The sequence below is a fragment of the Tympanuchus pallidicinctus genome, unplaced genomic scaffold, assembly GCF_026119805.1.
Source record: "Tympanuchus pallidicinctus isolate F22 unplaced genomic scaffold, pur_lepc_1.0 scaffold22, whole genome shotgun sequence".
In the NCBI taxonomy this organism is placed as follows: Eukaryota; Metazoa; Chordata; class Aves; order Galliformes; family Phasianidae; genus Tympanuchus; species Tympanuchus pallidicinctus.
The window spans coordinates 8,688,946-8,702,319 of NW_026294739.1; the positions used below are offsets into that span (position 1 = coordinate 8,688,946).

General features: G+C 36.0%; 1 protein-coding gene across 2 annotated transcripts in view; it reads left to right on the forward strand.

The window, feature by feature from the left end:
- COL4A3 (collagen type IV alpha 3 chain) overlaps positions 1–13,374 on the forward strand; it is a 60,606-nt gene that overhangs the window by 12,281 nt on the left and 34,951 nt on the right. The window contains exons 3-18 of one of the 2 annotated variants that reach the window (XM_052686145.1): positions 1,645–1,734; positions 3,516–3,560; positions 4,567–4,611; positions 4,901–4,963; positions 5,622–5,675; positions 6,516–6,542; positions 7,154–7,231; positions 8,116–8,178; positions 8,988–9,023; positions 9,144–9,185; positions 9,611–9,688; positions 10,240–10,302; positions 10,552–10,608; positions 10,813–10,857; positions 12,240–12,293; positions 12,657–12,698. In XM_052686145.1, coding sequence (XP_052542105.1) covers positions 1,645–1,734; positions 3,516–3,560; positions 4,567–4,611; positions 4,901–4,963; positions 5,622–5,675; positions 6,516–6,542; positions 7,154–7,231; positions 8,116–8,178; positions 8,988–9,023; positions 9,144–9,185; positions 9,611–9,688; positions 10,240–10,302; positions 10,552–10,608; positions 10,813–10,857; positions 12,240–12,293; positions 12,657–12,698 — 882 coding nt within the window. Of the gene's footprint in view, positions 1–1,644; positions 1,735–3,515; positions 3,561–4,566; positions 4,612–4,900; positions 4,964–5,621; positions 5,676–6,515; positions 6,543–7,153; positions 7,232–8,115; positions 8,179–8,987; positions 9,038–9,143; positions 9,186–9,610; positions 9,689–10,239; positions 10,303–10,551; positions 10,609–10,812; positions 10,858–12,239; positions 12,294–12,656; positions 12,699–13,374 lie in introns of those variants that run through there. The other variant, XM_052686146.1, reaches the window with a different exon arrangement.

Sequence of the window (13,374 nt, forward strand, 5' to 3'; positions counted from 1 at the left end):
AACACCCACAACCTGTCTTCATCAGTTCCCTTGTAAATCTACTGAGCAATTAGTAGGTAACACTGCTGAAGGTGAGGACAGTTTACATTCATTGGTACATTTTCACAACTGTTCAACACTAAGAAATTCTCCAACCTGAGAAATCTTGAAGAAGAAAGTGTGGGTGAAACTACAGGTGCAGAATGGAGATGAGTGGTCAGGCAAACACATTTCTTCTCTACAGCTGATGTGCATCCTACAGCTTGCTGCAGTAAGTGTGTTGTTCAGTAGTTTCAGAATTACTTTAGTTTTCTATGGGATAGTACCGCACCCCCTCCAGTGGCACATCTTGGTACAACATTTCCTTTTTGCCTTTCTTGGGATGGTACTGGCTGAAAAAAATAATTTGTTATAAAAAGCTGTTCCTGTTTGTGATACGGATCTCATGGACACTTTGTAATGCTCTCTTCATCGTTTATTTGTGATTAAATATTCTGAGATTATTTTCTGTGTTTACATATAGGTGTATATATACATTCACAATTCAGGTGATATTTAAAATCCAGTGAGGTTTTGAGGGGTGAGAATTAGTGCAGAGACACGCCAAGGTATTTTCAGGTCTTCAAGTCTTTTTTTGGAGCCTCTACTGTATATTGAATACTAGGATACCAGTAAGATAATTTATGCACAGCAGAATTGCAAATGCTTTTTGTGTGCAAGTCCCTTCTGATAAAACAGAAGGAGAATAGGCTCCAAAGGAGTTGATAACCCCATCCTCTCTCTTCCATCTCACACTGTAATATAAACAGTCCTGAATAATTAAATCTTCAATGAAGTCATAGAATTATAGAACGGGTAGAAGAAGTAAAAGGGATCATGCTAAACTGCTTCTAAGGAGTTAAATCTTTTCTGTGAGTCCCTAGGCTTGAAGTACTTTATTTTAACCAGGATAAAACTTGCATGTTTGTTATATTTAACTAAAAAGTGAGAGTGCCCTTCCTAATGTAAGTTCACCTCCCTTATCCTACTTGGCTAACTTTAGTCTTCCATGTTTGCTTCACATGGCTTGGTTATTTGCATTTAGCCTTTAAAAAGGATGTGGAAATATAATTGGATGGCTTAATTTTTGAGACACAGTCAAATGTTAAAATGCTGTAACTTAAACTTATTTTTATTCTACCTAAACAGTTTTACTACATTTTCACTTTCACTGATTCTTCCCCTGGCTTTCATGAAGAAAAATATTAATGATTTGGAACTGGCCTTGCTGTATAAGAGCAGTCATTATGTTTGCCAATCAGAAATTAGGAGTGCTGTGGTGATTTCAAATCTGTGTTTCTTGTTGAGGCTAAGCATGGGAAAGAAATATAAACAAGAAATATGTAACAACTACTGTCCTAAACTTTTCATGCTTCCAGTTAAATCTTGTACTTTGTGAAAACTTGAATACTTGTGTCTTCTGATATCTTCATGATTAGCATGTTTATTTAGTGATATTATGCAGACTAGGCAGAGCCCAGGTCAGTATTGGCAAGAGTAATCTATCTGCCACAGTAGTAGACAAGAATGTAGAAGTTCAGAGGTACTAAAAATAACGAGTGTCTTACAAATTAGTTATCAAAAAGAGGAATCAGTAATATTTTCAAGACTTCTTATCATTTACAGGGTGAAAAAGGCTTCCCTGGTGTTCCAGGGCCACCTGGTCATAGAGGCTTTCCAGGTCCAGAAGGGCCTCCAGGACCACAGGGACCAAAGGTAAGTTTCAGTGGTGAGAGAAAGACACTGGTTTTGTGCTTGAATGTAGAAGTAAGATATGCCTGGAAAAAGAATTGTTTTTAAAAAGAACAGGAAAAACAACAACAAAACCACGTGTTCAGGAATCCCCCATTTAGTGATTGATGTTATGTGGTTAGAAGCTTCAATGTTCAGTTTTGAATGACTGGAAGTAGGTGATATGAATGTAAGTTTTTGTGCAAAAGCACTTGGACTGACTTGCCAGAGGCAAGGAACACACGTCTAAATATGTTTCAGTAACATAACTGCAATTTTGTCTAAACAGTGTGCTCTGACATCTGTTGCTAGAAAGAGGGGAAACAAGCTATTACTGAGGCAAATAATGGAAAATAGATTTAAGAAAAATTGAAGCAAAATATGTTTTTTCAGTTAAATCTTGTTCTGTCTAGGAAATGCCTTATATTTACCCTAACTCTGGGGAGAATGACTTTGATGACTTAGACTTACTTGCCAACATGCCAAAAACTCAGTCAAAATATGAATTTTCAGTAATTTGTGAATGAGCTGGAAAAAAAGAAGTTGCTCATAAAAAAAAATAAAAATCCAAACATGTTATTTATATATTCTTATATATTTATATGTCTTGAAGACTACATTCCTGCTGTCGTCAATAAAATCAGTCTTTGCTGAATAAGCTATTTGTAAGTATGGCCTGAACTCTGACATAGTGAAAGTTAAGAAGAAAGGCTGACAGCACTGCCGTAGTCACACCACATCTAGGGCCTCCATCCTGTGGCTTCACTCTTTATCTACACCTTTAAATAAATGTTTCCTTATAATTTTAATTTGTTTGGGTGTTGCATTATGTTCTAATTTGTCTCTTCTATTTTGCTGAACTGATACTTATGGTAAATCTTGTAGATGCTGATGAGCTGTTCATGTAAACTCGTTGAATACATAAAAAAGTATTCAGTCATGCACTTCCCTTGTGATAAGTGATAATAACTTCTGCAGAAATAATTATTTATCTAGTGAGGACATCTCTGTTTGCCTGAGTATCAGAAATTGTAGTATATATTTGTGTTAGCTTTTACTAATCCAATGCATGTGATTTTATCTTAAATCAACTGTCAGGCAGGATTTTGGGAGCTGTGTGGTTCTGTACATTCCCCATTTCCTTTCAAGGTAGAATAAAAGTTCTCTCATATTGTCAGTAATGCTCTAAATATCTTGCAGTAATTCTAGCAGACTCTGTCTACACTGTGCTGTGACAGGTTCTGCTGTCATTTTTTCAGCTCCCTTTCAACCTGCTCCTCAGTTTCCTTTCTAGACAAAACAGCACAGGTTAGAGCGGCTGGTACCTGGATATAGCTGAGCATTACATTACATTCACATCATTCATGCCTAGGAGGTGAAAAACTCTTGAATACTGATGCGAGGTTTCCAGCTCTTTCCTCGCAGAGGGGTCCTCACAGTTTGAAAAGATCTATAGAAACTGCTCACTTAAGATGCTGACAGTTATTTTTTGAGCTATGATGAGGTATATCTCCTATAAACACTGAAAGGTAGGGCAGAATGCCACCATGTATAGAAGCTGGATTAAATGCTTGTTTCTTTTAGTGTTTGTAATAGACAAATCCTACATATATATATATATCCTATATATAGGATCCTATATATATATATGTATATATATATAGTTGCATATGCACACATTGGTACTAATATTAAAAAATATTGTATACCCTGTTTTGTATTTGCTCTATTATATTGAAATATGCAGTTGTTCATTTCTGGTTTAGGGTTCACCAGGACCTGTGGGCTTGGCTGGACCCAAAGGTATACGAGTAAGTACTTTCGTTTTAAACAAACTTGTATGTATTAAATATCCTGTTTAAAGCTAACAGTAATATATGAAAAATGAGTTCATATGACAGAAGGAAGGGATGCCATCCAAAGTGATCTGGACAAGCTTGAAAAGTGGGTTCGTGTTAACCTTGGAGGTTCAACAAGGCCAAGTGCAAGGTACCACACCTTGGTCAGTGCAATTCCAGATGCATCTGCAGACTGGGACAAGAACTTATGGAGAAGAGCCCTGAACAAAAGGACTTAGGTGCTCTGGTAAATGACAAGCTGGGCATGAGCCATCAGTGTGTGCTTGCAGCTCAGAAGATCAGCTGTATCCTGGACTGCATCAAAAGAGGGGTGGCCAGCAGTAGGAGGGGAGGTGATTTTGCCCCAGTCTGCCTTCATGAGGTCTCATCTGGAGTACTGAGTCCAAGCCTGGGGCCACCAGCAGAAGACATGGAGCTTTTGGACCAGATCCAGAAGAGGGCAACAAAGATGATCAAAGGGCTGCTGGTTGAGGAAGCTGGGCTTGTTCAGCCTGGAAAAGAGAAGGCATTAGAAAGACCTCATTGTGGCCTTCCAGCACTTAAAGGGGGCTTATAACTACGAGGGAGACCAACTGTTTACAAGCACAGGTAGTGATAGGTCAAGGGGGAATAACTTTAAACTAAAAGAGGGGCGTTTTACGTTACACATTAGGTAGAAATTCTTTACCCAGATTGTGGTGAGACACTGGCATATGCTGCCCAGAGGAGCGGTGAGTGCCGCAGCCCTGGAGGTGTTCAAGGCCAGGCTGAATTGGTCCCTGGGCAGCCTGATCTAGTGGATAGCAACCCTGCTCATGGTGACAACCCAAGCCATTCTGTGATTCTATGCCTTCAAAGTATTTTTAAAATTTATGTCATGGAATGTGTCATTCTGTTTAGAGTATGACAAAAAGGAAATTTGCATGATGAGATTTTCCATAATATTAGTGACGTTGTTCTACTGTTTTTGTACAATTAGGGAGTCCCAGGAATCCCTGGATTTTCAGGTCCGCCAGGCCTTCCAGTAAGTAAAAATGAATCTGACTTATCAAATTTTTCTCTTGAAATACTCTTCAGTACACAATTACTCGCAACCCAGCATACTCACTCCAGTGTCAACATCTGAATTGTCTGTCAGTTAACCTATAGATAACAATTTTAGCATCAGCAATTCTTACTCACTGTAATGATTTCAGTACACTTTGTAATCTATCATGTTTTGTGAAACACTGTTCCAAACTGTTTCAGTGTTGCTGCAGGTAATATGAATGTGCAAAAACAAAGCTTGTGTCAATTTTGTATATGTTTTTTAGGGTGAACCAGGAATTGCTGGCCACCCTGGGCGCTCAGGTGTTCCAGGTTGCAATGGCACAAAGGTACAAACCAAGCTGGTTGTGATTGTGATTGACTATGTTTGGGAATGGCCAAAGCATTCTTATTTTCCCTCCAATATACAACAATTTTGGTTTGTTTTGGTTTGTGACTTTACAGACTAGAAAAAAAAATGAAACATGACAGTTAATAATGGAAGGAAAAGCGCTATATTTATGTGCAAGAATAATTAAATAATATAAGTTAATGTCCTGCGCTGTTAAGAATTATGTTTGTTGTTTTGACAGAAAGAAATTATTTTGCCTAAAGTCCAGAAGACCTAATCAGCTTTGCCCAACCAGTCCTTCTTTTAACATGGGTAATGGAAGAGGAAATTAGTTCATTTTGATTTACCTGTATCTAGCTTGCAGCTGGCAATTCATAAATCCCAAGGGCAACTAATAGAAAAATTTAATATTAAGAAAGAATTCAATCTGAAAGAAGGAGTGAGAAGAATGCCTTTTATGGAAAATAATGCATTTTATAGAAAAACAGAAAACTGGTCTGATATAACTAATAAATTCTGATCTCTGACCTGTGAGGTCAGGCTATGCCACTTCTTTTAATGTGATAGAAACTATAATTTTAGTGTGATAACATAAAAAACCTCTTTGTATCTTTGCTATAATAATAATAAGCATTAACAATTGCTCTTAATTTCAGGGTGATCGGGGTTTCCCAGGTCCTCCAGGTAGAAGAGGTGCTCCAGGCATTCCAGTAGGTGTCTTTGAAATTCGTGATTGTATGCATTTTTATTGCATACAGACACTCAGTGAAGGAGTTTTGTAAAGCCTTCTATTAGCTGGTATTGACAGTTGAAATATATAGGTATTCCCAATTTATTAACAATGAATAGAGTGCAGTAAAGAAGCAAAACTTAAAAGTGATGCATAATCTGATACGTTAGGCCTCAATGTTTTAGGCAATGAATGCATGTGAATACATTATCTGATATTAGCTCTATAATGACGCAAGGCATAGTCATGAAAATTTAACACATCTTTAAAGGTGTACAGGATGTATTTAAATAGATTCCATTTTCAGTTCGTGCCCACATACCATTGAGGATACAGTCTACTTAAGCCAATAACAGAACTAGGAATTAAAGCCAATACTTTTAGTGTGGCTGCATTGTTTTTACCCATTTTTTTTTTTTTCTATGTAAAAAATTGTTTTTTTAAAAAAGCTTACAGACAACAAATAGAGAAAGCAATGCTACCTGTCAAGTTCTAGTGGCTTCAAATCAGATAATTTCTAAACATGGTCTTTATTGTACCAACTCTCGTATTGTTTGATCTTAAGTTTTTTTAAGATCTGACCTCAAGACTGTTCTGTCTGCGTATGTAGAACTGCAGCAGTGTGTCTAGACTACTTTTTGATAGTATGTCATTTTTTTCCTAAATTGAAATCAGGCACAGCAAATGTGTACCTGGCTACCCTGTGTTTGTGAAAATAAATCATTTCAAGAGCACTGAGTTTAATGAATATTTATAATGTGTCCTTTCACCATTGTTGCTTGCTTTTCTGTTTTAGTAATATGATTGTTCATCTCTGTAGGGTATTGCTGGCATCAAAGGAGATAAGGTCAGTCACTTATGGTATATTATCTGAAATACTTATTGGAAATCAAGACTTAATATTCATGTTTGCTGCTGAAAATGAGTACTTGAGATCATCATTCACAGAAAACAGGGTTATTTTCCAGAAGTACAACAAATTTTGGTGCTTTGTCTGTACTCATTTTGAGATACAAAATTGTATATTTTTTTCAATTCCTTTAACTACAGTTGTTGCTTGTTCAGAATTTGTCTTTCAAGCATGCAAAGAATTAAGCTCTTCCTCAGTTAGCTTATGGAATTCATATGGAAACCTGTAAATGCACTAGAGAGTAGTTAAAGATGAAAAAAAGCAACAGAAAAACTGAAAAAATGTTCAGGACTGTGGATAAGAAAACAAGGTAGATCTGAAATGATGACTACTCCTAATACAGAGAGCTTGGATGCCTAAAAAAGTTATATGCTGTTTAATAAAATCATTTTTTAAGATAGAACTATCTGTAGTGGACATTTATCATCGTCTTGCAATTCTGATATTGCCTATTTCCCTACATACTCTGTTGGAAGATTTGAAGCCTAAGATCCATTAAAAAGTTTTCCAAGCATATCTTTCTATCTGATTTCTATTGGATTGTCCAGGGGTGCCCTGCAGATGGATATGACCAAGGATATGGTGCAAAAGGTGATCCTGGATTGCCAGGAATGCCTGGGCATCAGGTAATGAATAGTTAACTCTTACTGTGAGATCTAAGTGCATATATACCTATAGTTGTATGTATATATGCGTGTCCGTATAATAGATTATTTTTATGTACTATGTATTTATAGATGTGTAGTATTTTTTACAATTACTCATTTCTAAAAGAGAAAATAACCGTATTTAAAAATTTTTAACTTCATATAATCTGACAAATATAGTTTATCAGAAGTTTTTTTTCTGACTTTTCAACACGAAGTACACAAGAATAATGGTAATTATTTTGTCTTCAGAACCAGCAGTCTTCCTTATCTATTAGTTAAATAGGAATGAGAAAGTCAGGTTGCAGACAAGAATAATTACTTTAGAAATGGTAAAAAGTTCCCCATGAAGTAAAATTGGTTCAGCTTCTCCAGAATTGTTAACTAAAAACAATGTGATCTGTATTTTTTCTACAAAACATCAAGATTAATAGAAGAAAGCAGAGTAGATGTTTATTTTTGACTGTTAATATAAATGAAGAACATAAATTTATTCTAAATATCCCATTTCTTCAGAAATGAAGCTTTAAAATATAGGATTTATTGCATAGAATATTCCAAAGCTTGCAGGCTTACTTTGTCTAACAGCAGGACTACATGGATAATTAGAATGTCCACTGTTGCATTAAACAGGACTTATACCCTAACGTAGTTTAGTTTTAGAAGATATATGTATTCTGTGTTTCAAAACACAGTTTTATTTCTGCATTCTTTTGAGACATAAAAAGGAAATCAAGAGACAGTGCTGCTCCTGTTATTCAGTTTGATGAACTTAGCATTACAATTTTCTCACCATCTTGCCAGGACATTTATTCATGTTATGTTTGGTTTGTTGTTTTTCATTTGTTTGTTTTAATGTGCAGGGTGCTCAGGGTGTTCAAGGATATCCTGGGGAAACTGGACCACGGGGCCTTCCAGGAACTTCTGTGAGTATGATCTTAAATATCACATGTTACTTTAACCTTTGATTTTAAAGTCATCTATGGACTTATTTGACTCTCAGATTTGTTTGAGGTTTAGAGAGACTTGAGTTTGTGAAATCCATACATACATCTGATTCTTTTTTTTTCCTTTTTATTTTAATGCATGATAATTTCCATGTTTTCAGACATATCCTTGTCCTTAGACCTCATTGTGCTTTACAACTTCCCGAAGGGAGGTTGTGGTGAGGGGGCATTTGGCCTCTTCTCCCAGGCAACAAACAGGACCTGGGGAAATGGCCACAAGTTGTACCAGAGGAGGTTTAGGTTGGTCAGGCACTGGAATGGCCTGCCAAGGGAGCTGGTGGAGTCACCGACCCTGGCAGTATTCAAGAGGCATCTGGATGAGGAGCTGCAAGATGTGGTTTAGTACCTTGTGGTAGCAGTGGTAATGAGGAGACGGTTGGACTAGATGATCTTATAGGTTGTTTCCAACCTTCTGATTCTATGATTCTGTGATTCTAAGTAGCCATAAATTTTTATTTTAAAACAACTACCCATAAATTAACATTAAACTCTAATGTAAATAACTATAATAGAGGTATGTGTTTGCAGTCAGACCATGTAATCTCTACTGTATCTTCACCTCACAACAAATGGCAACGGTAATGGTGAAAAAAGAAATGAAAAAAAGTAATATAACTCAGTGAAAGCTGGGCACTTCAGGGTTCCTACATAGGTGTGAATATCATAATTTTTTTTACACAGTGGTTGTTTTTTTCTTTTCCTTTTTTTTTTTTTTTTTTTTTTTGTAGGGAATACCAGGGAGACCAGGACCTCCTGGACCTAAGGTAGTCTCAGATTGGTAATGAAAATGAAAACTTTCTAATATATGTAACATCTATTTGCATATTCTATGGGTGTTAATAAAATAAATTTTGTAAAAAGCTCCAAACTGTTTGTTTTTATAGGGTCTTATGGGAATGAAAGTAATAGGAACCAAAGGAAGAAAGGTATTTGCATGCAATGCTTAAAATGTTTTTAAGTTTTGTTTCTGATATACTATTGTGAAATGTTTGGAAAAGTAGATACTGTGAATAAAATTCTCAGTGTATGTGTGGAAGTTTTTTACTGGAAGATGGAAACATGGCAGTATATGAGGACAAACTCTTTTCTCATAAAAGTTGAAGAAAAAAGCTTATGATAGAATAGTAGAAACCTAAGAGGAGATGAGGAGATAGCAGTTACTATTTTCTATATACTGGGAGATAAAAAGCAAGCAAACAGAAATGTTGATGGTGTTAACAAGTATTTGTAAAGACAGAAAAAAAATCACAATGTCAAATGTATAGCAGTCGTAATTTGAAACAAACAGATAAACAAAAATTTGTAATTGCTTCATTTTTCCTTTTTTTTTTTTTTTTTTTTTTTTTTTAAGGGAGACACTGGATTAACTGGACCTCCTGGACCACCAGGAACTGTTATTGTTACATTAAGTGGACCAGACAACATGACGGTAGTAAAATAGTCAAAGACCATGTTCAAATAAACCATTTTACTGTTTTGTACTTTCTGCAAGAGCGCTGTTATCTTCACTGTCCTGTAACATTTCTTTTCACCCATTCTCACTTTGTAGGTATGGTTAGGTACTAAGCTTTTCTTAAAATGTGTCCGTTCAGTTTTTCAAATATCCTTGAGAGTAGGCTGCTGACTCTATCAGCCAGTTTCCTCAGGACTCTGGGATACACCTCATCAAGATCCAGAGACAGAAAGATGTTCAGGCTCCTCAGGTAGTCGCAAACCTAAAGGTCCTCCTGGACCTTTCTTTTCCGTTTGGTGTACCTGTAGAAGCCTTTCTTAACCTTCCTTGTGCCTCTAGCTGTAGGCAGGGGTGCTGATAGTAAGTTGCTTTTTTGTTTAGATATTTAAGTAGAGCTATCTATGCTTAAGTGATCTTGTCAGTGATTTGAGGCTTTCCTATTTGCTACACTAGAATGTTTAGATAAGCCCAGAAACATCTCGGTGACCATATTAAATTTTGAATTTATTACTTTTTCTCTATAATAGGACTTGAAAGGAGAGAAAGGAGAAAAAGGATCAAGAGGACTTCCAGGGCCAATGGGATTTACAGTAAGAGACTACAGTAAATCCCATAAATTCAGACATTCGGACAGCACCACCTAATTAAGGCGATTCTTTAGAGTCCAGTATTATGCTATTTATTCTGACCTTTAATGAATACCTATTAATGTTATTTTACTTGCACTTCATCTTTACACTATTTAAAGATAAATAAAATTTAAAAAAAAAAAGATAAATATGTATTTAATTTAGAAACTGTGACTTAAAAACATGTATTTGAGCGTGTTTTTGTTACAGGGGCCAACTGGTGATTCTCAGAGTGAAAAGGGTGACCAAGGAGAACCTGGAGCACAGGTATGTGAAAAAGGCATGATATGTTAATCTTCCTTGAAAAGCAGTTTTGTTCTATTGCTTTTCAGGGAAAAGCTGTTACTCTTCTGCTTTCCAGTTTTCAAATCAGATTTTCTAAAATGCAAAAACTCTCTCATCCAGTAAACCAGACTAGAGATCTTTTTAAATTTTCTTATTTTTCTATTTTATTTTATTTTTTCTTCGTAGGGTAAACCTGGTAAAGAAGGTGCTCCGGGTCTACCTGGATTACCGGTAATGAAGGAAACCTTAAAAATGTTTTTTAAGTAACAGTCATCTGTTCAGCATGGTCACATCTTGTCACAGCTTTGCAAAATATGTTTGAGAATGCTGATTTGCATGCATTGTTAAAAATTTCCTGTCATTAAACTGGCCTTAGAACATGCCACATACCTATAGATTTGTGCAGGAGGGAGAAGGACACTGCATAGATCTTGTTGCATCTTTGTAAAATAAAAAGACTTGTTGCTTGCAGCTAACTATCAAATGGGTCTGAGCCAGGTCAAATAAACACTAAATTCCAAAAAATTAACTCAACTGAATTTCATTCTAGTTAATCAAATTGAAAATTTTGCAAGAGAGTTAAACCTTACCTTAGCCAGAGTCAAGAAACAAAATGACAAATTTTAATCAATAGAATCATTGACATTCTTTTACAAAGAAAAGTTATAGTCAAGGTCACAGCCATCTTGGCCTGAAATGAGATGACTGATAGATGTTAAAATTGTTACATTGGAGGAAGTGCCAAAATACTTGGCAAGTTCTTAAAATATGTTATTTTATACCCAGAATGATTTCGTTTGTATACTGATTCAACAGTTATTCAATTTTATATTTATTTCACTTTAATAACATTGAATTAGTGCCACAGTGAGCTTACAAAACCTGACTTCTCGTATGTCATTCTCCTACTAAAATATTATCCTCATTGTGTCAAAACAACATTAGTACTCAGTCTAAACATTCCAGTCTGATAAAAAACTTGGAATGACAGATTGCAAGACTTCACTGTCTTGTCATTCAGTTAACACAAATAATACCTTCTGTCATCACAAAGACAGGTCATTGTTCCCTTCCTATTTCTGCATTGCAAACAAGAAGTGCATTGAGCTGCATCTGCTCTGGCAAAATCCTTTTTCCTTACATACCTATGCTTGCAGAAAGCCTTAGCTGCAGTCTGTATTATTTTCCGTCTGGTCTTGCTGACGTCTCTTTGTGGTAGAGATCAGCATTATCACAGACATTGGAGAAGATCTGGAAGATGAAGTTGCTATAAGTGGGAATATCACATTGCGTTTAGTTTATCCTCTTTCAGAAACATCAGTTTGTGGAGGGAGGACAAATTAGAACCTCATACATTTGTGCTGTTTGGAGGGGTTTCACCTTAGGATTGGTAGAATATGCCATTATAAATGTGGGTTTGCATGTCAGACCTGTAGTATTGCTTGCAGGCAAGGAATTTTAGCCTAACCTGAGTCTTTCACTTAGATTTCTCCCCCTGAGCAAGTCTCATTCACATTGCCATTACCATGAAAAAAGAAAAAATTCAAATTTAAATCTTACTGATGACAGTGTTAAGAGATAATTTATGATAAAATTGTCTCTATCACCTGCAGGGACAAAATGGTGAACAGGGCAAACCAGGACTGGCTGGTAGACAAGGAGCTAAGGTATTGGCTAATGCTTTTGTTGTTATTTTTGAGGAGGAGGATAAGGTATGTTTCAGTGTTAGCATGTTGTCTTTATTATTATTTACTTTACTTGAAATATGACAATAATATGTAGAATAGAGAATGGGCCAACTTTAATACATGATGTGCATGAACTAGAGTGCCCATCCTTGCCTGCTGCTGTGTTTCTGTAGTTTTTGGAGTACACGACTGAACAGTTGTGTTGGGAACAGAAACAGTTTGGGAATAGAAGTCTTTTGATGTTCTAAACAAAGTACACAAGTACAAAGTAAACAAAGGATATCAAATGTCATGTCAAATATTGTTTTCCAATAAATAAACAATTTCTGTCCTTTAATGAAGGGTGTAAAAGGAAACACTGGTCCACCTGGAGCTTGTGGTCAAGTAAGTGTAAATTACCTTCATCATAACATTTGTCTAACCCACTAGAATAAACCCAACAGATTTCATATGGCAATTTCAGATGCCTCATGATGCTCTTACTGGAATATGTCATTCTGGGAGGTACTGTTATTGTTGGGTGTTTCACAGAGGTGGCATCTCCCTTCATGTAGGATTGGATGCAAAAATGGCATCTCATTAGACTTCAGTTATTTCCACTCCATTGGCCTTCTTAAAGGCCCCATGTGCATTTAATGGTAACCTTCAAAAAGAAGTAACTTCAAATAAGCTGAATAATTTGTGATGATGGCAAAGCTGTAAAAATGCCCACTGCTTCTCAAAAAATTAATTAAAAAAAAATCGTGAATTTTAGTTTTAAGCAGTTTGTTGTTTTTTGTTTTAAAATCGGTGTATTAGTAGTCCATCTGCATTTCAATGTGATGTGTTTGTAGCAAGGCAAAACTCTTACTGTAATCTTAGTTTTGGGTAGTAATACCCATGCAAAATAATTCAGAAAAGAGCAAAAAAATTATAGTTACGAAAAAGCAGAACTATAGCTACTAACTTTTTGATTTTGATTTTGATTTGATTGAGGTGGGTTGAGAACTGGCTGACTGGCAGAGCACAGAGGGTCATTGTTGGTGGTGCAGAGTCCGGTTGGAGACCTGTAACCAGCGGT